The following is a 27,725-nucleotide window of genomic DNA, read 5'->3' as shown; positions in this document are numbered from 1 at the left end:
CATAAGAAATGTTCATAGGAGGTAATTGGGGGTGGGATATGCACATATCGTGGCTGCGGCACCTTCATGCTCCTTTGTTCTACTGAACTGGTCTAAGATCACCGTATGGATATGTGGTTTTATAAATTGAACTCAGTAGAAACACGGGGGAGAAGGGCTCCAGGTCTGGGTGATACTGACCAAGTTAGAATGATTGCCACATAATTTATTTGGTACTGCTTAGTTTCAGCTATAAGTAATGAAAATGCTTAACTTTACATGATTATTATAAAGTATAATACATAAAACATGCAAAGTAGATGACTACCGGTAAGTTATTTATTTATTGTGTTCCTATATAATTCTGTAATGTTCCAGTCATTGGCATTGTCATATTCTTCCCTTTTTACCTTTTTGTTATTTAGTTGGATATGCCCCCTTTTTATCAATGACGAGCCGAGACTTCACGTTTAATACCCCGCAGACTATTTCCGCTGCACCTGGACCAGGGCACTATGAAATTTTTAATTTAAAGGTAAAATTAACATTGAATCAGACATTATTCAAATGATAAGAGATAAATGGAAACCTTGAAGGCAATGAGCGCACAAGTCAGTGTTACACCACTAAAATTACGTTTTTAATGTCTTGTTATAACTAGTATGGTGTGGTTTTATAAATGAATCATGGTTGATTTTCTAGTTTCCTCCTTGTGGCTTAGGAGGTGTCACGACCGACAAGGTAAAGTCCAGCGGAAGACACAACTTATACCTACAACGGCATGGAATGGGGTGGGGAAGGCCCTAACCATAGGGACCGAGGGATGGGTACACCTCCTTAACTCCAACCTGAACCTGTCCCTAAACTCCCCTAACGCCCAAAGCGGGTCCTTCCCCCTGCTGCCGTCACGTGCCTAGTCCCTGATTGTCACCTCACTAATCCCTGGCTTGTGCACTGGCCGGCAAGGACACTAGCCTCACCACTGCTGATAATAAACAACACAGGAAGAGTGACAAAACACAAGACAGACAGATATAGGGGAACTTATACTTAACAACTATCTGTGCTGCAAAACACCACACAGCAGAGGGTAAGGCACCAGGACCACGAGCTCCACGAAAACAGCGGACTCCCCTCATGCAACCATAGAGCTCTTTACTCCAGGTTTGGTCAACATAGAATACTCTATCATCGACCGTCAGCTGATGGGTCATGTGACTTTTTAAGAGATGATGGAAGTGGTCACCGCCCACATCAGCTGACTACTACAAAACAGCTGCCAGCAAGGGAGACTGACATTAACCTTTGCTGGCCCGAAAGGAAAAAAGCTACATTTAAATTCTAGTAGAACCAGAGCTGCCACGAATCCAAAAATGAATCATGACAGTACCTCTGTTTCAACGAAGGCCTCTGGACCCTCAACACCGGACTTCACCTGAAATGATGTCTCCACCCACTATGATTTACCTCTGCAGTTACCTGATCCTCAGGTTTATGGCAAACACAGCCGATGGAGATGGCAATAACATAGGCTTCAGAGGTGCAACAAATCTCCAGAGGGCCGACCTGTGGAATACATTGTGTACCTGCATTACTGGGGGTAACTCCAGCTGGAAAGTTCCCGGGCTGAGAGTGACCGGAACACGATATGGCCAGATCACCCTAGAATCCATCCAGGTCCCAGATGCGTACTTCCACCTGATGTTTTTGGTGGACACTCACACGTATTCATTCACACACAGGTCCGGACCTGAACGTTTATTTCCATGCATTCGTTTGCCAAAAGATCATGAACTCTTTGAGGAACAGACAACAGAGGCATCCCCCTGTGTCACCAGACTCCTACCCTCACCATACGCAGAGGGAACCACCACCTTCCCCTGATACCTTGTCCATCAAGGACTATGAGACTCAGGGTTTACTTGAGGGTTGAGTCTTGCCCCTTCTCCTGGGTAGCACCTTAGCTGCCACCTCTGGAGAAGAAGGGCTAGGTTTGAGAAGGACGGCAAAGATCGTAGCTCCCAGGCAGCAGTCCTTACAAGACTGGTCCCATCTGACTACTTCCCTGGAATGTCAATTTATGACCGGGTTGTGACTCTTCACCCAGGGAAGGCCTAAGACGATGAGAGTTGGCATACCCTCCAAGATGTAGCACGACAACGACTTTTTCTGAAAAGTCCCTATACACAGGTTAATATTATCTACTACTTGGGTCACGCTCCCCTTGCTGAGATAAACAGAGTCAATTGCCCAAACAGTAGTGGGTCTCGCCAGATTCCTATAGATCAGACCATGGGTCTGAGCAAAGCGAAAATCCATGAGATTGACCCCAGCTCCACTATCCACAAGTATAGTATAGTATAGTCTCAGTTTCCCCACCAACCACTACTTCAGCTGGAATGGTACACTGAGAAATAAAGGTGGAGGAAATGTACACACCCTCTATCACCGACAGTCAGCTGATAGGTCATGTGACTTTTTAAAGGATGGTGGAAGTGGTCACTGCCCACATTAGCTGACTAGATACAAAACAGCTGCCAGCAAGGGAGACTGACATTAACCCTTGCTGGCCCCAAAGAAAAAAAGCTACCTTTAAATTATGGCGGAACCAGAGCTGCCACGAATCCAAAAATGAATCGTGACAAGAGGGCTGAGTGTGTGCTTAAGGAATAAGGCACATACTCTACATTTTATAGCAAATTTACTAATGCTGTCAAATATTTAGACAACCCCTTTGTGCTTGAGCACATATCCTTGTCAAAAAAGTCAGAAAAAATTGCCTAAAACACATAGTAAATCTGGGTCAAGACATGTGAGTTTTTGTGCAAATCAAGCCAGAATTCTAGCTCATTTATCCTAGTAAACCTCCAATACAAATTTAGTCTGTGAGGCAAGAGGGCAGGCATCAGGTTGATACATTTTACCAACACTGATAAATTGTAGAAATTACTCTGAAGACAGCTCTTTGCATCTATATCCAGTATGGATGAGCAAACTCGAACTGTAAAGTTTGAAATTTGCACAGGACACCTAGTGTCCGGTACCGAACTCTGAACATGGACTTCTTACTGAACATCTGTGTTACTGTTCAGGTTTGGCAGAGTGATAAAGCTTCTTGAAAGGCTGTGCAGCCAATAAATAAGCTTTTAAGGCTGTGGGCACTTCCGGTCCTATCACAGCCATGACAAGTAATAGCATGGCTGTGATTGGCTGGCACACAACGTGACCCGGCCTAATTTTTTAACCAGCCAAGGGAACGCACACAGCTGTGAGCTCTTCCCGATTACCCTAGTGCGTTGGCAATTGGGGTAATGGTTTTGGGGTTGATGTCAGCTGTGTAATGTCCGCTGATATCAAGCCCAGGGGTTAGTAATGGAGAGAGGTCCTCTATCAGACACCCCCTTTACTAACCTTGTAGTCAAAAGGAAGAAACACACACAGAAAAGTCCTTAATTTGTAAAAAGCACTCCCCAACAATTTCCCTCTTTCCCAATTTACTAACATAAAAAATCCACAATAGTCCTCTGTAATCCAAATGGATGATGGCCATCTTCTTCATCCAGTGTATGGAGCCCTGTTCAGACAGCTCTATAGATGGGAGCAGTAGCCACTGCCTGGTCTCATTCTTTACCCAACCAGACCTGGCCACTGTGAACTGAGGTGACGTCAGTAAGGTCTCCTCACTTTACAGGCACCATTACTCATGAGGGCACCGCGAGAGCCGAAATGATGAGCGGTGACATCACCGCTCATCATTCTGGCTCTCGTGCTGCCCTCATGAGAGCCGGCCTAATGGATCTAATGGATGCGTCATTTCTGGGGTGGCTGAGGGCTGGCCTTATTAGGCTGGGAAGGGGAAAATATCCATGTCCCTTCCCAGCTTATTAATATCAGCCCCCAGCTGTCTGCTATGCCTTAGCTGGATATTAAAATTAGGGGAGACCTCACATCTTGTTTTAGGGTCTCCCCATTTTTAAAAACCAGCAAAGGCAAAACCAACCACTGGGGGCTGATTTTAATAGGCTGGGCAAGGCACATGAAGGTTGAACTCTTCCCAGCATGATAAGACCAGCCCCCAGCTTTCTGCTTTCCCTTGGCTGGATATTAAAAATAGGTGGGACTCCAAGTCATTTTTTCATTTATTTATTTATTTATTAACACCCGGCCAGGATTCCGAATACATATCAGCAGGATCTGGGAAGGAGTACTAGTATGTATGGTAATAACCCAGATTATATTTAGAATCGCTCCAAACACTAAATGCAAGAAAAGGAGGAGAACCAGGAGCATATAGTAAAGATATAAATAAGACAATCTTTATTAGTACAAAAAAGTAAAAAATTTTTTGGGACATCAGTAATAATCAGGGGAAGGTGGTGGTTACCTCTGTGTATGGTGATGGGTCCCACCGGCGGGACCCCTTCACCTCTCTCCCCATCTGCATGGGTAAGCATTTTATTCAGGTTTCATCGCTGTTGCAGGGGTTACCCTAGCCATCAGTGCACACTGGCTCTATACCTTGTGCTAGGTTCTGTCACAGCTGTGACTCTCTCTCCCCATGATATTACCGCTTGCCATATGGTATGTTATATACAGTTAGGTCCATATATATTTGGACAGAGACAACATTTTTCTAATTTTGGTTATAGACATTACCACAATGAATTTTAAACAAAACAATTCAGATGCAGTTGAAGTTCAGACTTTCAGCTTTCATTTGAGGGTATCCACATTAAAATTGGATGAAGGGTTTAGGAGTTTCAGCTCCTTAACATGTGCCACCCTGTTTTTAAAGGGACCAAAAGTAATTGGACATTTGACTCCAAGGCTATTTCATGGACAGGTGTGGACAATCCCTTTGTTATGTCATTCTCAGTTATGCAGATAAAAGGCCTGGAGTTGATTTGAGGTGTGGTGCTTGCATTTGGCAAGTTTTGCTGTGAAGTAAACATGCGGTCAAAGGAGCTCTCCATACAAGTGAAACAAGCCATTAAGCTGTGAAAACAGAAAAAACCCATACGAGAAATTGCTACAATATTAGGAGTGACAAAATCTACAGTTTGGTACATCCTGAGAAAGAAAGAAATCACTGGTGAACTCATCAATGCAAAAAGACCTGGGCGCCCACGGAAGACAACAGTGGTGTATGATCGCAGAATAATCTCCATGGTGAAGAGAAACCCCTTCACAACAGCCAACCAAGTGACCAACACTCTCCAGGAGGTCGGCGTATCAATATGCAAATCTACCATAAAGAGAAGACTGCATGAAAGTAAATACAGAGGGTTCACTGCACAGTGCAAGCCACTCATAAGCATCAAGAAGAAAAAGGCTAGACTGGACTTTGCTAAAAAAAATCTAAAAAAGCCAGCACAGTTCTGGAAGAACATCCTTTGGACAGATGAAACCAAGATCAACCTCTACCAGAATAATGGACAGAGAAAAGTATGGCGAAGGCGTGGTACAGCTCATGATCCAAAGCATACCACATCATCTGTAAAACACGGCGGAGGCAGTGTGATGGCTTGGGCATGCATGGCGGCCAGTGGCACTGGGTCACTAGTGTTTATTGATGATGTGACACAGGACAGAAGCAGCCGAATGAATTCTGAGGTCTTCAGAGCCGCCATACTGTGTGCTCAGATCCAGCCAAATGCAGCCAAACTGATTGGTTGTCGTTTCATACTACAGATGGACAATGACCCAAAACATAAAGCCAAAGCAACCCAGGAGTTTATTAAAGCAAAGAAGTGGAATATTCTTGAATGGCCAAGTCAGTCACCTGATTTCAACCAAATTGAGCAGCATTTCACTTGTTAAAGACTAAACTTCAGACAGAAAGGCCCACAAACAAACAGCACCTGAAAACCACCGCAGTGAAGGCCTGGCAGAGCATCAAAAAGGAGGAAACACAGCGTCTGATGATGCCCATGAGTTCAAGACTTCAGGCAGTCATTGCCAACAAAGGGTTTTCAACCAAGTACCAGAAATGAACATTTTATTTAAAATTATTTAATCTGTCCAATTACTTTTGGTCCCTTTAAAACAGGGTGGCACATGTTAAGGAGCTGAAACTCCTAAACCCTTCATCCAATTTTAATGTGGATACCCTCAAATGAAAGCTGAAAGTCTGAACTTCAACTGCATCTGAATTGTTTTGTTTAAAATTCATTGTGGTAATGTCTATAACCAAAATTAGAAAAATGTTGTCTCTGTCCAAATATATATGGACTTAACTGTATAGCTCAGGTTTCACCGTTGTCACAGGGGCTATCCTAGCTGTCAGTGTGCACTTGCTCCATACCTTTTGCTAGGTCCCGTGTACGGTTTGTCGTACACAGGTTAGGTGTCTCCGCTGTCACAGGGGCTACCCTAGCCATTAGTGTGCACTTGCTTCTTACCTTCTGCTAGGTCCTGTCACAGTTGTGACCTCTTTTCCCCATGTACCTATCCTTTACCATATGGTGCTTACCGCTTACAGCCGTATTATGACCATTATGACCATCTTTTATATTATGCCGGGGAGGTGAGATGTAGGGTGTTTATTGGTCTTTCTCCCCTCTCTATGCTATGTCGTGGTATACAATGTGATTATTACTGATGTCCAAAAATTTTTTTTACTTTTTTGTACTAATAAAGATTGTCTTATTTATATCTTTACTATATGCTCCTGGTTCTCCTCCTTTCCTTCTCATTTATTAACAAGTACAATAAAATACACATGCAAGGCACTGTTCAACTCCTCCACTTGGACCACCACCTCCTGGTTCAAGATTATTTTTTATTATTCTATGTTATTTTAAGTAACTTTCTTATCCACATTTGATTGCAGGGCAATTGTACTTTTCGTACCCCCAATTTGCTTCCTTTTACAGGCCCTTAGCCCTTACTACAACCATTTTACAGCCATTTTACAGCACCAGAGTTTGGGTCCCCATTGACTTACATGTGGTTCTGGTCCGCGGTCAAGTTCAGGCACCCAAACCAAATTTTGGGCGCAAGTTCAGACAGACCCACCAAAACCGAACTTCCATGGGTCCGCTCATCCCTAATAGCACTGTTTTCATGGCCTGTATGGAGTTCGTATGTTTTTTCTCCCACGTTCCAAAATATACTAAGAGGTTATTTGGCTTCCTATGAATGTTCAGCGTTTTTGTAAATGCTTTGAATTTTCAATGTTAGGTAATTGCATATGACATGGTGTGATGGATGGGGATATTTATTGACAGCTTACAATCCTCCTGAAAATGTGCAGCTGTAACAGAACACCTAGACCCCATTGAGGGTGCAGCAAGCATCAAAAGGCTGTGAGTGACAGATCTCACACCTTGAGCCAGCTAATCTCAGATCAAAAGGCTTGCTTGCCATGTGGATGACATGTGGTCTAAACTGCTTTGTTGAATCAGCTATGATTCCATAAGGAGTTATGGAGATACTATAAGTCCTGGCCATACATTGTGTACTTTTCCGACATCCCAAGACCATGGCAAACACTTGCCTGGGTCTCAACCCGTTCTAGCACCCAGAGGTATGGCGATACATAAAACTGCCAATAGAAACCAGATAGCAAAGCTGTGTTTGGTCTTAACATGTAGCAAGGGCTTGGCCAGATCTGATGGTGCCAAAACCGCCTCTCGAGGATTGTCCATTAAAGAGTTATGACTCATCTTAGAGGGAGAGGATTTAGGTTCAGCTCAGAGGGCAAGTGGGGAGTGACCAAAAGGGACTGAATGCTCGATAATAGCATGGCCCATTGCTCTTTATCTGGGGAGGTCACAATGACATATTGCGTGGTGAGAAGTCAAGGAACAGAGGGGACCACAAGCCTCCCATATGGCAGCCCCTCTCCCAAAAACCAAGCCTTTCATCTAATGGCAACTATCCCATATATTCTGCTTATATCTTTTGTCCTACCATTATTTATTGTATTTGCATATCTGACCATTATATATGTATAGCCAGCATCCATATAGTGTATTGTCTAATGTGCCCTAAAGGTGATTAAATATATAGTTTAACCTTGGGCTACTCTTATCTCGATCCACGAATCCACATGTCCGTTCCTCGGTTTAAGTTTGCATGCTACTGGGTCTGGTTTCTGGCCCGATATAATCCCGTTAACAGAGTGGGCTTATATCTAATGAGGAACTGGTGGCAGTCCTTCCAGGCTGGCAGCGCTCTGTTTCACTAATAGTGAAAGGGGCCTCACAGCCTGTCAGGATTGTGAGCGAGTGTGGTGCCACGTCAGTGACTGCATGGGCTACATCCTCTCAATCCCCGTGTCTCCCTAGTGACTGTGTAAAACTGTACCAAGTTGACCTTACGTGTCCACAGGGGTGCGGAATGTAATGTTGGTGATAGTAGGGAGACAGCATTACGTGATCTGTCTGACTAAATAGTGCCGTCAGGTGAGTGGCGAGGAGTGGGTCCATTACATGTTGTGGCAGTGGTGGGATTCTGTGTGATCTCTCTGGTGTCATTCTTAACACATGGTTTATAGTCTTTAAAGGGAACCTGTCAAAAATGCTATTAATCTGCAGCCGCCACACTGAGAGCCTGCTGCTGGGAGGAAATCAACTTTATTCTTCCCGGCAGCCTCTAGCCTTCGTTCATAGAGGCACGGCGCAGTGCAGTTATGTTCGCTGCTCAGTGCATAGTGAGCGACGATTGTAACCATGTCCCCGTCACTGACCAAGAGCCAGCTTTACAATGCGTCAGTACAGAGTCAGCTGTCAGTGAGTCCTGGGGATGAGGAAACAGCCACTGCTCACTTTATACTGAGTGGTGACTGAAACTGTGCCTCTGTGACTGAAAGCCAGAGACTCCTGAGGAAGACTGCTGTAGAAAGTAATTTCCTGCCAGCAAATGTGCTGTCAATGCGGGTGCCGGGCTGCTTCAGAATGCCATTAACCTGCAGATTAACGCCATATCTGCAGATTAATAGCAATTTTTCCAAAACGTTCCCTCATAGGTTGATGGCATACTGAAGTCCAACGAGTTGAACTTATAGCAAAATATGTTGATACAGAGAAAACTTTGTCATTATTCTGTGCGTTTTTAACTAAGACGAACACATTTTCACAGGAAATAGGAAATGATGGCAATTATTATGCGATGTTCTCAATATAGATCTAATATCATAAATCATTGCAGCTGTCTTACCCTATGCGTAGTTACTTTGCAAATCAGATGTCAGCCATCAGCTATTTCTCCCTTCACTGCCCACCTGTACACATACATTCTCAGCTCACTGTTCTTAAGGCTCTTTAATTAATTAGATGAAAGTAATCAAAACCTACTCATTTCAAACTCGATTTGTTGGATTTCAATGGTTGGTGCTTTTTGCTTTCAGTGAAAATACACCACTGCAAGAGGTGTATGACAGTGGATTTCTTCTCCCCTCCTTGTGTAGAACACATGAACTCTCGGTCGAGCCAAGTGCTCAAGTGAATGAGGAGATTTTAACAAATAGCTGATTTCTGAGGGAACTTTTAGCTTTTGGCTGAAAACTTTCTCATGTGTATGGCCAGATTTAGACAACTCTGGCAGCAGATCATCTTTAATGAGAGAATTTTACATGTTAAAATAAAACATGCCTGACCTGTCTTTCCTTTAACATTTGCCATTAGAAAGAGCCCGGTGGCTCCCATACTCATTACATGGTCATTAGAATCATAGGTGTAGCTGACATTCATTTAACGTGTATGAGAACATATGTGTAAGGGTTAGCATGGATGCAGTTTTTCTGGTCTCAGCATGTTGCACCATTGTTGCAACCAGAAGTGTGGTAGCAGAGTTAAGTTGACTTTTTCTTGGTTTTCTAAAAGAGGTTATTATCTGGGACTTTTGTATTTTTTTCTTATGAGGCTAGGAATTTAGAGGCAGGTAGGCGCTAACTACGTGCCTGTTCTGCCCGTTGCCAATCTCTGCCAACTCAAAGTGGACACAGACCGCTTCTGCAGGCAATTCTATGTCTTCCATTGATGTAACCTAGACAGAGCAATTTCTTCTCTTCTGCTCTGTTTTGTCAATGTCATCCTGATTAAAAACCGGCTCCCCGCTGCCTAACTGCAGGAAGTCGCCTGTCAATCAGCATGACGTCAGCAGTGATGCCCCATCGGCAGAGCAGACCGAAAGAAGAAGAGCTGCTCTGCTGACGTGAGGTCAAATGAAGCAGCAAAATCATTGTCCGTGGCCGAATAACGTTTTTAATTATAGTAAACGAGCTGTTTATAGAAGAGTACCTATCACCAATTTTGGGCTTTCCGTCTTTATTTATTAAAAAAGTGGGCAACATCAGAATGGTACATTTTATTAATAACCCGCATTAACAAAAGAGTTCCCAAGTGTTCCTAATAGCCTCCTAAAGAATCCAACATTCTAGCAAAAGTCAGCTCTGAACTTCCCTCTATGTATGCCTGGATCCCAATACACACAAGTTGCCAGAACAACGGGTCCAATAAGGAGGTGTGACAGATAGCACAGGGGAAAGGGTGTGTCGACTTCACCCACATCTGGGGAGGGGAGAAAAGGACCAATCAATGATCGACTCTATGGTACCATCACTTGCCCCAGGTCAGTCAGGGAATTGCACCAAGGGCAAATAGTCGCCAGAAAGGCTTCCTTTATAAGTATGAGTTATTGTGGCACTCCCAGTGAGGAGGGATATACATCACCATTCCAGGCTCGGGATATATATAAACCTCCCGGCCGTCACTATCAGGGCTCCTCACTAACACAGTATGGTATGTTGCCACCAGTTGGTCGTTCGATGTAAGTTTTGTCTAACAGCAGGCTAGATACCAACCCAGGTAGCATATAATAGCCAACTGAGCGTGCAGACCTTGGGATTTGTGAATCGAGATAAAAGAACCGCCCAAGATTAATTTTATATTTAATCGCCGAAAGGCGCACTAGACAGATACAGGTATACATATACAAAAGCAGATATACAGGTATACAGTCAGGAGTATAGTACAAGAGTAGGGTACAGATAGATTGCAATTACCGTGTTATGTAGCATGTGACCACAGGAGGGTGCTGATGGATCACAGGTCCAAACCTTTGTTACATGATTCTCTGGCCAGTTAACAGGCCTCCTGCCAGTAGAAAGACTGAGTCCAAAATGAGGAACTGCCTATTGTCCCCTAGGCTGCCCCTTCCCACACGCTGCACCCACCCCTGGGCTTGTGCAGCCTCTCTCTTCCCATATCTGAGAGCATGGTTTTCTGTCCAGAACCATGGATGCTCATAACTTTCTGCCCGAGGGTCTACCTAAGACAGCGGTGGCGCCACAGGGTTCTGTTGGATTTTATCTGTGCAGGGAGACCAAATAAGCCTACCGTATGTAATTCCTGGTAGCTATGCTTTATAACCCAATAACACAGAGTTCTACAGGTGGCTGCAGGGTACGGGCATGTGGGGGACAGAATACCGATTCAGATTATGTGCTCTGCTAGGCTCAGAGATATTGCATTCTGTTGTTATCAGTCATTTTCCATATTCAACATCTCAGAGCCCTGTGCTGGTCTGGGATCTTTGGTGCCACGATGTCTGCTTGAGTCAAACAAAGGACTCCTTTTGGCTGGTCCTGCACAAGAATTTGCACCCCTGTGTGGTCTTTCGATTCCCCCTGGAGAGAGCTTCAAAGGCCTATTTGCTTGGGTTAATTAAAGAAAAACATTGGTCTTCTCTGCCCAAGTGTCTTTGCTGGATAATGAATTCCCATTGTATAAGGTGTATTTGACTTGCCTTTTGGCCTGAGTGAACGCAAAAGGTGGGGGCTGAGTTTGGAGTGAGTATCTTTGTGCCACTGCATCTGACAGGGCATTCCATCAGATATCAAAATGATAACAATTACATATAATTTTTCCATATCTCACAAGAGGCAATAGGGACACTTAGAAACTCTGTTTTTTGGAAACCTACCTATTGGACATTTATGGCTGATATCGTATATAGCTAACATCATTATGCAGGATTTTGGGTTCAGGGTTATATTTAAAGGTTATGTTTGCCAGTTCAGGGTGTGACCCAATGTTACAATATGCTGGCTATGTAATGTACTGTGTGTAGGTAAGTCGCTGATAATATGAAATAATTTACCGTTTGTTGAGATTGCAGGAGTAGAATTGCAGCTTGTATTTTTTATCGCTTGCTGGTAGAAATGTGAGCATTTTCTCTAGGCTAATACAACATTTCACTTTTCCGCTCAAGTATATATCGCCCAATTATATTATTTTATTACATCCACTTTTTAAGAAGGAAAAATATTTACATTTATAGTGTTGTGCAACCTCGTCACATTTACAAATGAGACAATTAGGCTGCTAGCAAGTTCTTTAAAAGTGCTCGGTGGCGTTATACTGAATATATTATTCCAAGTAGCATATTTATTTTAACAATTACAAGCTTGGTTGCAGCTAGCTATTAACTATCTTGTTTCATTTGGATGCCTCGGTGCAGCTGTTTCAGCTGGCGTCTGGTGTTTTGTTATCCCTGTGTTACGCTACAACAATCATGGGTATTATTTTTTAGGAAAAGGTGAAAGGAGGACAAACTATCCAGAACAAAGAAAAACGTTTTCAAGAGCCTGTCTCCTCTGTGCCTGGACCTGGAACATATGACTTGCAGCTTGGGAAGTATATAGACGGGACCACGAGGATCTCTCCAAAACCTCAAAAAGTACATAGTTATTTTTATTGCTATTGGGTCATCTGAGGGACTAATTATGAATTGATAATGTTGCATGTTTACGAACAGAGGACACACAGAGCAGTATCACCTGGTAAAGATTGTGAAAGATGGGAGTGTACGCTCACCTTTTGGTATCGTGTGAAGGCAAAACACCTGTAGATGCATGCAACTGCTGCTGCGGCCCCATGGCTGGAAGAGAAAAACTTCTTCCAGATGAATAAGTAGAATAGGACAATATCACATTGGACAAGCTGTGCTAAGGTAAAGGAGAAGCCTTTATTGTTTCAAAAAGATTTTTTATTGTGCTGACGCATTTCGGCATCTTTCTCTAGGCAAAAAATATTTATTTTATTCTTGAGAAAGGCACCAGTCTGGCTCCAAAATGCGTTGGAATAATAAAGAACCATTTTTGGGACACATAAGTCTTCTCATTTCTCGCAGAGCAGCCCGTTCAATGTGATATCGTTTTCGTCTGCTGATGTCAGGTCTTCTGGTACTTTTACATTCTGGTATTTTTTATGGCAAAAAAGAGGAACCATCAAAAATTCGAGAACCTCAATGGGCATCATAATGCATTAGATCCCAACAAATCCTTATGGATCCTATTTGAATCCAGATTTATCAAAGCTCTCATGGTTCTATTATTTCCAGTACCAATGATGGACATGTGAACACAGCCTAAATAATGTATCATTATGTAGATGGAATTACATTTCAAGGCTGAGCATCTGTCAAAAGAAGTTAAGTTTTCTAGGAAGAAAAAAAAATGAGAGAGTTATGGACCCTTAAAATCAACAGCAGCTCTCCTTGGAAGATTTGCAGTAAGCAATATTCATATGATGAACACTAGTATTTGCTGAGGCAGTAGATTCATAAATTTCCTGACAGCTAAATATGATTTAAAAAATGAATTCAAACAACAAATGAAGACCATTTATTCTTCACGTTCTCCTTCAATTAGAGGTTGACTTTAAAAGTGACTTTTTTCCAAATACCGTAACTATTCAGTCATAAACTAAACCAATTTCATTATGCTTTATTTATGCTTTATTTAGCTTTTGGATATTGTTAGTTCAGGAGTGAAATAAAATAATTTTAAAAAATCATTTGGTTATTGTGCAGCAGTCTAGGGTGGTCTAAACAACACAACCAGACCTCTGCAATGGACTAGAAACCTGTCCAGAATAAACAATACTCTGGTAAACTACTACGGCAAACAGAACTGAACAAAGTTAACACATTAGGCCTTGTTAATATCCCGCTAAAAGCAACTGAAGTATACCTTTGATTAAGGCTGCAACATATAACGCTATATAGGCATGGCCGATTCTGTTGCCTGAATGGAAAATTGCACCCTCCCTTCCTAATAAATATAATCTACTATATAATTGACTAAGGGTCACTTCCGTCTTTCTGTCTTTCTTTCTTTCCTTCTGTCTGTCACGGATATTCATTGGTCACGGCCTCTGTCTGTCAAGGAAATCCAAGTCGCTGATTGGTCACGGCAAAACAGCCACGACCAATCGGCGACGGGCACAGTCCGGAAGAAAATGGCCGCTCCTTACTCCCCGCAGTCACTGCCCGGCGCCCGCATACCGGTACTCCCCTCCAGTCACCGCTAACACAGGGTTAATGCCGGCGGTAACGGACCGCGTTATGCCGCGGGTAACGCACTCCGTTCCCACCGGTATTAACCCTGTGTGTCCCCAACCTTTTACTATTGATGCTGCCTATGCGGCATCAATAGTAAAAAAATGTCATGTTAAAAATAATAAAAAAACAAAAACCTGCTATACTCACCCTCCGTTGTCCGCTGAGCCGCGCGCGGCCTCCGCCATCTTCCGTTCCCATAGATGCATTGCGAAATTACCCAGAATACTTAGCGGTCTCGCGAGACCGCTAAGTCATCTGGGTAATTTCGCAATGCATCCTGGGAACGGAAGATGGTGGCAGCCGTGCGCGTATCGCCGGAGCTTCGGTGGATCCCGCCGGAGGGCGAGTATATAACTATTTTTTATTTTAATTTATTTTTTTAACAGGGATATGGTGCCCACACTGCTGTATACTACGTGGGCTGTGTTACATACCGCGTGGCTCTGTGCTGTATACTACATAGGCAGTGTTATATACTATGTGGGCTGTGTGATATACTCCGTGGGCTGTGCTATATACTGTGTGGGCTGTGCTATATATTACGTGGCCACTGTTATATACTACGTGGCTGGGCAATATACTACGTGGCTCTGTGCTGCATACTACGTGGCTCTGTGCTGTATACTACATAGCTGGGCAATATACTACGTGACTGGGCAATATACTACGTGACTGGGCAATATACTACATGTCTGTGCTGTATACTACGTGGCTCTGTGCTGTATACTATGTCGCTGTGCAATATACTACGTCGCTGGCCAATCTACGTGACTGGGCAATATACTACGTGGGCTGTGCAATATACTACGTGTTTGTTCTGTATACTACGTCGCTGTGCAATATACTACGTGACTGGGCAATATACTACGTGGCTGGGCAATATACTACGTAGCTGGGCAATATACTACGTGGCTGGGCAATATACTATGTGGCTGGGCAATATACTATGTGGCTGGGCAATATATTACGTGCCTGGGCAATATACTACGTGGGCTGTGCAATATACTACGTGGGCTGTGCAATATACTACGTGGCTGGGCAATATACTACGTAGCTGGGGAATATACTACGTGACTGGGCAATATACTACGTGGGCTGTGCAATATACTACGTGGACATGCATATTCTAGAATACCCGATGCGTTAGAATCGGGCCACCATCTAGTATATCATATTTAATACTTTAGGGCAGCACGGTGGCGCAGTGGTAGGCACAGCAGCCTTGCAGCGCTGGAGTCCTGGGTTCAAACCCCACCAAGGACAACATCTGCAAAGAGTTTGTATATTCTCTCTGTGTTTGCGTGGGTTTCCTCCGGGTACTCCGGTTTCCTCCCACATTCCAAAGACATACTGATAGGGAGTTTAGATTGTGAGCCCCAACGGGCACAGCGATGATAATGTGTGCAACCTGTAAAACGCTGCGGAATATGTTAGCGCTATCTAAAAAATAAAGATTATTATTATTATACAAGCTACAGCCATGTGTAGAAAAATTCTGAAAATTAACAATGCTTTCAAAAATAGCAGTGTTAATAGTTTATTTTTTTAGCAAATAACAAAATACAAAGTGAATGAACAAAAGAAAAAACAAAATCAAAACAATATCTAGTGTGATCACCCTTTGCTTTCAAAACACTTGCACACAGGTTTTAAAAGAACTGTACATATAGTTCTTAATTACCTTGGCTGTATATTTTGGGCCGTTCTCCTGCTGCAGAATAAATTTGGACTCAATCAGATGCCTCCCTGATGTTACTACATGATGGATAAGTATCTGAACCATTTGCTGAAACGTGGTAGCAAACTTGCAAAAAACTCTTACATGCAAATATTTCAGAGTGTCACCCATCCAGGGCCAGCTGCACTGGGGCCTGGAGGTGGGGGGGCCTCTGCAGGGCCACTAACACTGGTCAGTCTGGCCTGTTTATCCGGCCCCAAGGCTCCGGGGGACCCCTGGCCAGATTGCTCTCATGTGCGGTGGGCAGAGAGCGATCCTTGCAGCTCCACTCCATCCAGCGCCCTGCCCGCGCTTCCTGTCTGACACCGCAGCGCGGCTGAATGACATCAGCTTTCAGCACGCTTCTGTCTCAGAGAGAAAACTGCCGGCGACGGTGATGCTACTGCTGTAGGAAACATACGGAGAGGTGAGTGGTGCTGTGTGTGTGTTGTGTAACGTTTATGGTTGTGCCCAAAAAGTTTTATTTTGGTCTCATCACTCCAAATTACCTTGTTCCAGAAGTTTTGAGGCTTGTCTCCAGGTTTTTGAGGGCCCCAGGGGAAAGAATCTCAGTGGTCCCCCCTTTTAACACATACCACGATTCATGATGCACAGTTACAGCAGAGAAATATAGGTATAGTACAATGCCAGATTTCGCTTCTTACATGAGTGATAGCAATTGTAAATTCTACAATACCATACAGCAGAGGGGCTTTATATAAGACAACCCCTTATATGCCAATTTGTGTGATCTACTCCCTTTTCCTCAGTTACCAGTAGGCATTTTATTGTTAGCTAAATTTGCTACAAAGAAAAAACTGCATACATTGAATATGACAATTTTTTTAATGGAAAACTTTTTAAAGTAAACATTAGAAAGTTTTAACGTAGAACATTTGTAAAAGTGCAAAATGTGTAGCATATAGCACAGCCACGTAGTATATAGCAAAGCCACGTAGCATATAGCACAGCCACATAGTATATAGCACAGCCACATAGCATATAACACAGTCCACATAGTATATAGCACAGCCACGTAGTATATAACACAGCCCACATAATATATAACATAGCCTATGTAACATGTAGCACAGCCACGTAGTATATAACACAGCCCACATAGTATATAACACAGCCCACATAGCATATAGCACAGCCACGTATATAGCACAGCCACGTAGCATATAGCACAGCCCAGGTAGCATATAACATAGCCCACGTAGTATATAGCACAGCCCACATAGTATATAACACAGCCCATGTAGCATATAGCACAGCCATGTAGCATATAACAGCCCACGTAGCATATAGCACAGCCACATAGTATATAGCACAGCCACGTAGCATATAGCACAGCCATGTAGCATATAACACAGCCCATGTAGTATATAGCACAGCCCACGTAGTATATAACACAGCCCATGTAGCATATAGCACAGCCACGTAGCATATAACACAGCCCATGTAGTATATAGCACAGCCCACATAGTATATAACACAGCCCACGTAGCATATAGCACAGCCATGCAGCATATAACATAGCCCACATAGTATATAGCACAGCCCACGTAGCATATAACAGCCCACGTAGCATATAGCACAGCCTCGTAGCATATAAAACAGCCCACGTAGTATATAGCACAGCCCTCGTAGTATATAACACAGCCAACGCAGCATATAACACAGCCACATAGCATAACACAGCCCACGTAGTATATAGCACAGCCATGTAGCATATAACACAGCCCACATAGCATATAACACAGCCCATGTAGTATATAGCACTGCCCACGTAGTATATAACAGCCCACGTAGTATATAACACAGCCACATAGTATATAACACAACCCAAGTAGTATATAGCACAGCCACGTAGCATATAACACAGTCACATAGTATATAACAGAGCTCACGTAGCATATAGCACAGCCACGTAGCATATAACACAGCCACGTAGTATATAACACAGTCAATGTAGTATATAGCACAGCCATGTAGAATATAGCACAGCCACATAGCATATAGCACAGCCACATAGTATATAACACAGCCCACATAGTATAGCACAGCCAACGTAGTATATAACACAGCCTAGGTAGTATATAGCACAGCCCACATAGCACATAACACAGCCCACATAGTATATAACAAAGCCCACGTAGTATATAGAACAGCCACATAGTATATAGCACAGCCATGTAGTATATAACACAGCCCACGTAGTATATAGCACAGCCCGCGTAGAACATAAGAAAGTCCACGTAGCACATAATACAGCCCACATAGCATATAACACAGCCCACATAGCATATAACACAGCCCACGTAGTATATAACACAGCCACATAGTATATAGCAGCCACGTAGTATAAAACACAGCCACATAGTATATAGCACAGCCCACCTAGTATATAGCACAGCCACATAGTATATAACAAAGCCACGTAGTATATAGCAGTGTGGACACCATATCCCTGTTAAAAAAGAATTAAAATAAAAAATAGTTATATGCTCACCTTCTGGCAGCCCTCTGATCCACCCAGGCCTTAGCGATGCTCCTGCCAGCTCCCGTTCCCAGTAATGCCTTGTGAGACAATGACCTGTGATGACGTAGCGGTCTCGCGTGATCCTACGTCATCTGGGGTCATTTTGCAAGGCATCACTGGGAATCAGAGCTCCAGGGAGCATCGCGAGGATCGGGAACACTGAGATTTTTTATTTTTTTAATTCTAACATTATATCTTTTTGCTATTGATACTGCATAGGCAGCATCAATACTAAAATGTTGGTCACACTTGTCAAAATGGGCCCCCCATCTCGCTAGGGCCCCGGCACTTGCCCGGGTGCGCCAGGTGCTGATGCCTCTGTGGTGTTTTGCATATTGTAGGAGAGATACTTTGTGGCATTTGCACAGTAATAGCTTTCTTCTGGTGATTCAGAGTCTAGTATTTCAGCTGATGTCATTTGTGGGTTTTTCTGTGCATGCAGAACAATTTTCCTGGCAGTTGTGGACGAAATTTTTGTCGGTCAACCTGACCGTGGTTTTGTTTTTACAGAGCCCCTGATTTTCCATTTGTTAATAACAGTTTGAACGCTGCTGACTGGCATTATCAATTCCTTGGATATCTTTTTGTATCCCTTTCCTGTTTTATACAGTTCAACTACCTTTTCCCATAGATCCATTGATAATTCTTTTGCTTTCCCCATGACTTACAATGCAGAAATGTCAGTGGCTTGGTGAAAGATGCAAGAGTCTATCTGGATCCCAGAAACTCACTCGGCTTTATGCACACACACTGATTACACACAGGTCACAGGTGAGGATGTTACCTTTCGTAGCCATTCAAACACATTTGTGTCAACTTCTGTGCATGTTATCAGGCCAAAATCACCAGGGTATGAGAACTTTTGATCAGGGTCATTTGGATGTTTTGGGTTGTTATTATGATTTAAAAAGAGAAAACACAGTAGTTTGATAACACTGGTCTACAAAATAAAACATTTTTCTGGCATGGACTTTAAGAACAGTTTTAGACTAATTTGAGGGTGATGAATTCAAATCTGATCTTATAATTTCTCTATCACATCACATTTTTGCGCTATAGGTATATAGCCCATTTTCATGAATTCAATGATAAATATAAGTAGTGTAGGAAAATTGCCAGTTTATACGGTTCACTAAGGTAAACTTAGTTTTCATTTAGTCTCCCAATAAATGTGAGAATATCTTTGTTTTCTTTGAACATGCATAATTCCCATTTGTTATGATAACATCCTTGTTTTCTGTGCTACTGGGACAGTAGAGCTACAGCAGAGCATTGGGTGAAAACTGAATGGCCTCAGTGACAGAGTTTGGCCTCTGGCAATAAGAATGTCATCCATGATCCTCTAGAGGATAGGAAGAACATGGTCTTTCCTCCCTTACACATAAAACTTGGATTGATGAAGCAGTTCGTCAAAGCTCTCAATCACAGTGGAGAATGCTTTAACTATATGTTCAACCTTTCCTGGTCTTAGTGAAGAGAAGAAAAAGGCTGGAATATTTAATGGACCTCAAATAAGAACACTTGTGAGAGACCCAAATTTTATCACATCAATGAATGAGACAAAATAAAGAGCTTGGAATGCATTTTGTAATGTGGTGCAGAATTGTCTAGGGAATAAGAAAGCAGACAACTATGAAGAGATTGTGGAAGAGCTACTAATGAGTCTGGGAAATCTTGGATGTAGAATGAGTATCAAGATTCACTATTTACACAGCCATTTGGACTTTTTTCCAGAGAACCTTGGGGATGTGAGCGAGGAACAAGAGGAGCATTTTCATCAGGACATTAAAACAATGGAAGAACGGTATCAAGGCCGGTGGGACTCACATATGATGGCTGACTATTGCTGGAGCTTGATGAGAGACAACCCAGAAGCTGTACATCACAGATCAGCCAAGAAAAGAAAGTTCAAATAACTGCCATTTGTCATTCATCTGTGCGCCATATATATGTGTTTTTATATTTTGTAGTTTAATTCTGTAAGTATATTTGATTTGCTGTACATAGACTTTGTAATCTTTGTTATTCCTTGATTAAAAATATACAAAATGTAGTACCGAAAATCGTGTTTTTATCATAAAACATTAGGAGTAATTTTCATCAAGAATTGAAAATATCTCGAAATCCTGATGTGATAGCCAAAAACAGAGTTCATATTCGTAATCAGCAGCCAAAATTGACTTAAAATATGTTTTAAAACCTTTTGCCAGAAAAATTGCGTTGACCAGTGTAATAAATGGCTTCACCCAACCACTAACCATAAGTGGAGAAAAAGTTTTGGTGTTATCATTCATATTCTCTGGAAAAAAGGCCAAGAAAGCAAAAATCCTGCTGGGGTATGTAAACATTTGAGCACAACTGTATGTATAAACTGAGTATGTGTGTATGTATATGCATATATTGTGACAAGGTACCTGGCACTGTATGTGAGGAGAGATATGTGTCACGGAGATTGCTTTTCCTAGAAACCCATAAGTTTCTTTTCAGCATGCTATGTGCTGAAGGAGTTAAGCGGCCATGTTATGGGCGAGTTTTTAGGTGAGTAGGTAAAGCACACATGTGCCTGTGTCTACCTCGAGGAGCAGCTAAGTGAGCTGACCTTCCACAAGTAGTGTTTTCGGATGCGGACAAACGCTACACTAGTAGCAGTGGTGGACAAATCATATGTCCTGGGTTAAGCCATCTACGGAGATGGAACAGCGGTAGGACAAAATGGAGGAACTACTCAAGCACCTTATCCTGAGCCAGAAGCAACATCCCCAGGTACAGCCGGAGACTAATAAACTCCTAATACAACAGCTGCAACAACAGCATAGGCAGATGGAACTCCTGGCAGGAGATATCCGCAGCAGAGAAACTGCCCCTCCCGCACATCAAGGTGATGACTCCTGCGTCCAGAAAGCAGTAAGACGACTCATGCAAAAGATGACCCTAGGGGATGATATAGAGGCCTGTTGACTGTTTTTGAACGAGCTGCAGGTTGCCCTCGCAACAGTGGGCAGAGGTGCTGGCCACCTAACTGACAGATGAACCCCAGAAAACCTATTTTGATTTGGCCTTGCAGGATACCCGGGAATATGCCAAGTTGAAAATGGAGCTCTTGGCATGCTCAGGGGTCACTATGTCTGTCAGAGCCCAAAGGGTTCAGCACTGGGCATATTGTGGTGACAAACCTCCCTGCTCACAAATGTTTGACTTATTGCATTTGGTCCAGAAGTGGTTGCAGCCAGAGTCCTCCACTCCAGCCCAAATGGTCAAGTGGGTCATCATGGACAGATTAATTCACTCTCTCCCCTGGCCAGTGCAGACCTGGGTTGCCCAAGGAGACCCCCCGGAATGCGGATGACCTGGTGGGCCTCGTTGAAAGGTTCCAGGTGGTTGAGAGGTCCCTGAGGAATCCAGGGGGTGGTACCTCTACGTATTGGGATACCCAGCGGGAGCCCGAGTCCCAAAAGAGAGGTAAAAGAGCCACCACTGGGGGGGAGTCCAAGATCTCAAGGAGCCGCTGAAGGGCTACTAAAGTCTGCTGGTAAAGGCCTGATCTGCTGGCCGTGTCACGGTCCTGGCACCCCCACCAGTTTTGGAATGTCAAAACTACCCTGTTGCCAGAATGATTAAAACGAGCCGCTGTACGAAGTTCCATGAGGTTGGGGTAGTCAGAGACTTACTACACCCCGTGATAATCGGGTGGGGACTTCAGCCTTTGGGACTTGTGAGGAAAGGCAGGGTTGCCCAGTAGCTCAGGCAGGAGACAGTGCCACCCTAAAAAATCCTCGTCGCAGTCTGAGGTGGATTAGTTCCCCTTGTGTGTCCTAGCTGGTGATGAGGATGAAACGGTGACAAGTGAGGCTGAGGTTCCTGAGCTGGGGGTATCTAGGGAAAATTTTAGGACTGCTGAAATGCGGGATCTTACCCTAAAAGGGGCCTTTGAAAATGTGTCTGTGATTGATGGGGTTGCTCAAGAGCCCGGGACTGACACCAGGTACTACCCACACTTTGCAGTCAATAGCGAATTGCTGTATAGAGTGACTACACTGAGGGGAGGTGAAATAGTGGAGCAGCTGTTGGTTCCAGGGCCATACCGGTAGAGGGTTCTAAACATGCCCCATTTATATGTTTTTTGGGGTGGCATCTGGGGGTAGAGCAAACGCAGGAGAGAATACTGCAGTGGTTCTCTTGGCCGGGATGTTATTGGGAGAGCCTGAATTATTGTAAGTCCTGCCCCACCTGCCAGATAACCGCTCCCTCTGTGCACTTCCGAAGTCCTCTAGTCCAGTTACCAGTAATAGAGATCCCGTTTGAGTTCCAGGGCCATACCGGTAGAGGGTTCTAAACATGCCCCATTTATATGTTTTTTGGGGTGGCATCTGGGGGTAGAGCAAACGCAGGAGAGAATACTGCAGTGGTTCTCTTGGCGGGGATGTTATTGGGAGAGCCTGAATTATTGTAAGTCCTGCCCCACCTGCCAGATAACCGCTCCCTCTGTGCACTTCCGAAGTCCTCCAGTCCAGTTACCAGTAATAGAGATCCCGTTTGAGTGAATTGCCATGGACCTAGTAGATCCTTTAGCTATGTCTGCATGAGGGCACCAATATATCATAGTGGTCATGGACTATGCGACCCGGTACCCTGAATTAGTACCCCTAAGGAACTCTTTGGCTAAGAGTATTGCCCAGGAACTTATCCATATTTTTGCTATGACAGGCCTGCCGAAGGAGATTCTGACAGACCATGGAACCCCCTTCATGAGCAAGGTAATGAAAGAACTCTGTAGGGTCCTCCATATTGCCCAGCTGCGAACCTGAGTGTACCATCCACAGACCGATGGCCTAGTAGAGCGCTTCAATAAAACCTTGAAAGCCATGCTCAAAAAGGTCATTGAGAAGGACTGTCAAGACTAGCACTACCTGCTTCCATTTCTGCTCTTCTTCATCAGGGAAGTTCATTAGGCCTCTATTGACTTCTCGCCGTTTGAGCTCCTGTATTGTTAACATCTGTGAGGGCTCCTGGACATCGCCAAGGTAACGTGGGAAGCTGAGGTCATGCCACACTGGAGCATCATAGAGCATGTCGCCCAGCTGCAAGAGAGAATGGTGAAAATGACGCCTATTGTGAAGGAGCATCTTATCCAGTCACAGGAGGCACAAGCAAGGATGTATAATCGATCAGTGAGGCTGAGGCAGTTTCAGCCAGGGAACCTCGTGCTAGTGCTTATCCCCATGGTGGAGAGCAAGTTCCTAGCCAAGTGGCAAGGCCTATACGAGTTGGTGGAAAAACTGGGCGAAGTTACAAGGTATACTAGCTGGGGCGAAGGAAGCTGCACCAGGTCTATCATGTGTACTTGCTCAAACCCTGGTGAGACTGAGAATCGCTGGACACCCCTTGCCTGGGGGCCAGTCCCAAAGTCACCGCTGATGATGTCACCATTACAGAGACTGGCGGAAGCCCAGATGTAAAAGTGTTGGGAGCTGTTGCAGTGGAACCGGGACCTATTCTCAGAGTTGCTGGGGGGTGGTTGAGCAGAATGTGTTGACGGAACACACATAAGGGTGAACCTCAAGCCCTGTAGAATTCTGGAAGCATGGAGTGAGGTGATATCCAATGAGGTGAAGAGGATGCTAGATCTGGGCAGCACGGTGGCTCAGTGGATAGCACTGCAGCCTTGCAGCGCTGGAGTCCTGGGTCCTAATCCCACCTTGGACAACATCTGCAAGGAGTTTGTATGTTCTCCCCGTGTTTGCGTGGGTTTCCTCCGGGCACTCCGGTTTCCTCCCACATTCCAAAGACATACTGATAGGGAATGTAGATTGTGTGCCCCATTGGGGACAGTGATGATAAATTCTGGAAAACTGTAAAGCGCTGCAGAGTATGTTAGCGCTATATAAAAGAAAAAAAAGAAAGAAAGAAAGAAAGAAAGAAAAAGAAAGACCTCGGGGTAATAGAAGAGTCGAAAAGTGGATGGTCGAGTCCCATCGTCCTCGTACCGAAGCCTGATAGTGAGTAACCATTCAACAACAACTACCGCAAGCTGAATGAAGTATCTAGTTTTGATGTTTACCTGATGCCTCATGTGGACGAACTCATTGAGAGACTTGGATCCGTGAGGTACATTATAACCCTGGACCTGACAAAGGGTTATTGGCAGATCCCCATGTCCCAGAGTGCCAAGGAGAAGACAGCCTTGTTGACGCCTGATGTGTGTTTTCAATACACCAGGATGCCCTTCGGTCTGCAGGGGGCCCTAGCCACCTTCTAGAAGAAGATAGATTGGATCCTGGAACCGCATAAGAAGTATGCTGCAACGCATCTCAATGACATAGTGGTCTTTAGCCCTGACTGGGCTAGTCATCTGCCAAAGGTGGTTATGTGTCATGATCCCAATGGCAGGGGATCACAAAAATGACAAGCACAGATACCAACAAGCTCTAGGGCGATGGAACCTGAGCTGACCGCGACCCTAAACCTAACACACAAATAAAAGTAGCCGGGGAACGTGCCTACGATGATCCTAGACGTCTCGCTCCAGCCGAAGATCTAACTTCCCCTATCAGAAGAAACACAGACCTCTCTTGCCTCCAGAGAAATACCCCACAGCAAATAGCAGCCCCCCACATATAATGACGGTGAAATGAGAGGAAAGCACATACGTAGTATGAAAACAGTTTCAGCAAAATGAGGCCCGCTAAAGCTAGATAGCAGAGGATACAAAAGTGAACTGCGCGGTCAGCGAAAAACCCTTCAAAAAACCATCCTGAAATTACTTGAACTCATGTGCCAACTCATGGTACATGAAAAGCAATTTCAGCCCACTAGAGCAACCAGCAGCAGAGAATCACATATCTGCAGGCTGGACTAAAACCCAAATTAAGCAAAACACAAAACAGGAAAATCCAAACTTAGCTTGTCCAGAAGGTTCTAGGAGCAGGGAGCAGAGGTAACAAGACACACTGGATACATTGATAACCGGCGAGGAAATGCCAGCAAAGCCAGGTTAAATAGGAAACTCCCATATGCTGATGGAACAGGTGGAACCCAGAAACCCAGGAAAGACAAGTCACCCAGTACCATCAGTAACCACCAGAGGGAGCCCAAAAACAGAACTCACAACAGTACCCCCCCCTTGAGGAGGGGTCACCGAACCCTCACGAGAACCACCAGGGCGACCAGGATGAGCCCTATGAAAAGCGCGAACCAAATCATCAGCATGAACATCCGAGGCAACCACCCAAGAATTATCCTCCTGACCATAACCCTTCCACCTGACCAAATACTGGAGTTTCCGTCTGGAAACACGAGAATCCAAGATCTTCTCCACAACATACTCCAATTCTCCCTCCACCAGCACTGGAGCAGGAGGCTCAAGCGAAGGAACAACAGATACCTCATACTTCCGCAACAACGACCGATGGAACACATTATGAATAGCAAACGATGCCGGGAGATCCAAACGAAACGACACAGGGTTAAGAATTTCCAAGATCCTATAGGGACCGATGAACCGAGGCTTGAACTTAGGAGAAGAGACCTTCATAGGAACAAAACGAGAAGACAACCACACCAAGTCACCAACAAGAAGTCGAGGACCCACGCGGCGACGGCGATTAGCAAACTGCTGAGCCTTCTCCTGGGACAACTTCAAATTGTCCACCACATGACTCCAAATCCGATGCAACCTATCCACCACCATGTCCACTCCAGGACAATCAGAAGGTTCCACCTGACCAGAGGAAAAACGAGGATGAAACCCCGAATTACAAAAGAAAGGAGAAACCAAGGTAGCAGAACTAGCCCGATTATTAAGGGCAAACTCGGCCAGCGGCAAAAAGGAAACTAAGTCATCCTGATCAGCAGAAACAAAACACCTTAAATAAGTTTCCAAGGTCTGATTAGTTCGTTCAGTCTGGCCATTCGTCTGAGGATGGAATGCAGACGAAAAGGACAAATCAATGCCCATCTTAGCACAGAACGTCCGCCAAAATCTAGACACAAACTGGGATCCCCTGTCAGAAACGATGTTCTCAGGAATCCCATGCAAACGAACCACATTCTGAAAAAACAGAGGGACCAACTCAGAGGAGGAAGGCAACTTAGGCAAGGGTACCAGATGAACCATTTTAGAAAAGCGATCACACACAACCCAGATGACGGACATTTTTTGAGAGACAGGGAGATCCGAAATAAAGTCCATGGAAATGTGCGTCCAAGGCCTCTTCGGGATAGGCAAAGGTGACAACAATCCACTGGCCCGAGAACAGCAAGGCTTAGCCCGAGCGCAAACCTCACAAGACTGCACAAAAGAACGCACATCCCTCGACAAGGAAGGCCACCAAAAAGACCTGGCCACCAAGTCTCTAGTACCAAATATTCCAGGATGACCTGCCAACGCAGAAGAATGGACCTCGGAGATGACTCTACTGGTCCAATTATCCGGAACAAACAGTCTCTCAGGCGGACAACGATCAGGTTTACCCGCCTGAAACTCCTGCAAAGCACGTCGCAAGTCTGGGGAGACAGCAGACAAAATCACCCCATCCCTAAGGATACCAGAGGGCTCAGAATTTCCAAGGGAGTCAGGCACAAAACTCCTAGAAAGAGCATCCGCCTTCACATTCTTTGAACCTGGCAGGTATGAAACCACAAAATTGAAACGAGAGAAAAACAGTGACCAACGAGCCTGTCTAGGATTCAGACGCCTGGCAGACGCAAGGTAAATCAAATTTTTGTGATCAGTCAAGACCACCACACGATGTCTAGCACCCTCTAGCCAATGACGCCACTCCTCAAATGCCCACTTCATGGCCAAAAGTTCCCGATTACCAACATCATAATTCCGCTCAGCCGGCGAAAACTTTCTAGAAAAAAACGCGCATGGCTTCATCACTGAGCCATCGGAGCTTCTCTGTGACAAAACCGCCCCCGCTCCAATCTCGGAAGCATCAACCTCAACCTGAAAAGGGAGCGAAACATCTGGCTGACGCAACACAGGAGCAGAAGAAAACCGGCGCTTAAGTTCCTGAAAGGCCTCCACAGCCGCAGGAGACCAATTAGCAACATCAGCACCCTTCTTAGTCAAATCCGTCAAAGGCTTAACAACACTAGAAAAATTAGTTATAAAACGACGATAGAAATTAGCAA

The 27,725-nt window shown here is 44.3% G+C and overlaps 1 protein-coding gene across 3 annotated transcripts in view; it reads left to right on the top strand.

The window, feature by feature from the left end:
• STPG2 (sperm tail PG-rich repeat containing 2) overlaps positions 1-27,725 on the top strand; it is a 1,447,347-nt gene that overhangs the window by 56,658 nt on the left and 1,362,964 nt on the right. For all 3 annotated transcript variants that reach the window (XM_069743604.1, XM_069743605.1, XM_069743603.1), the window contains exons 3-4: positions 405-514; positions 12,517-12,663. In XM_069743604.1, the coding sequence (XP_069599705.1) occupies positions 405-514; positions 12,517-12,663 (257 nt within the window). The remainder of the gene's footprint in view (positions 1-404; positions 515-12,516; positions 12,664-27,725) is intronic.

Source organism: Ranitomeya imitator, chromosome 1 (assembly GCF_032444005.1).
Source record: "Ranitomeya imitator isolate aRanImi1 chromosome 1, aRanImi1.pri, whole genome shotgun sequence".
Classification (NCBI taxonomy): domain Eukaryota; kingdom Metazoa; phylum Chordata; class Amphibia; order Anura; family Dendrobatidae; genus Ranitomeya; species Ranitomeya imitator.
The sequence above is the reverse complement of the archived record's forward strand: the minus strand, read 5'-3'. Positions and strand labels throughout refer to the sequence as shown.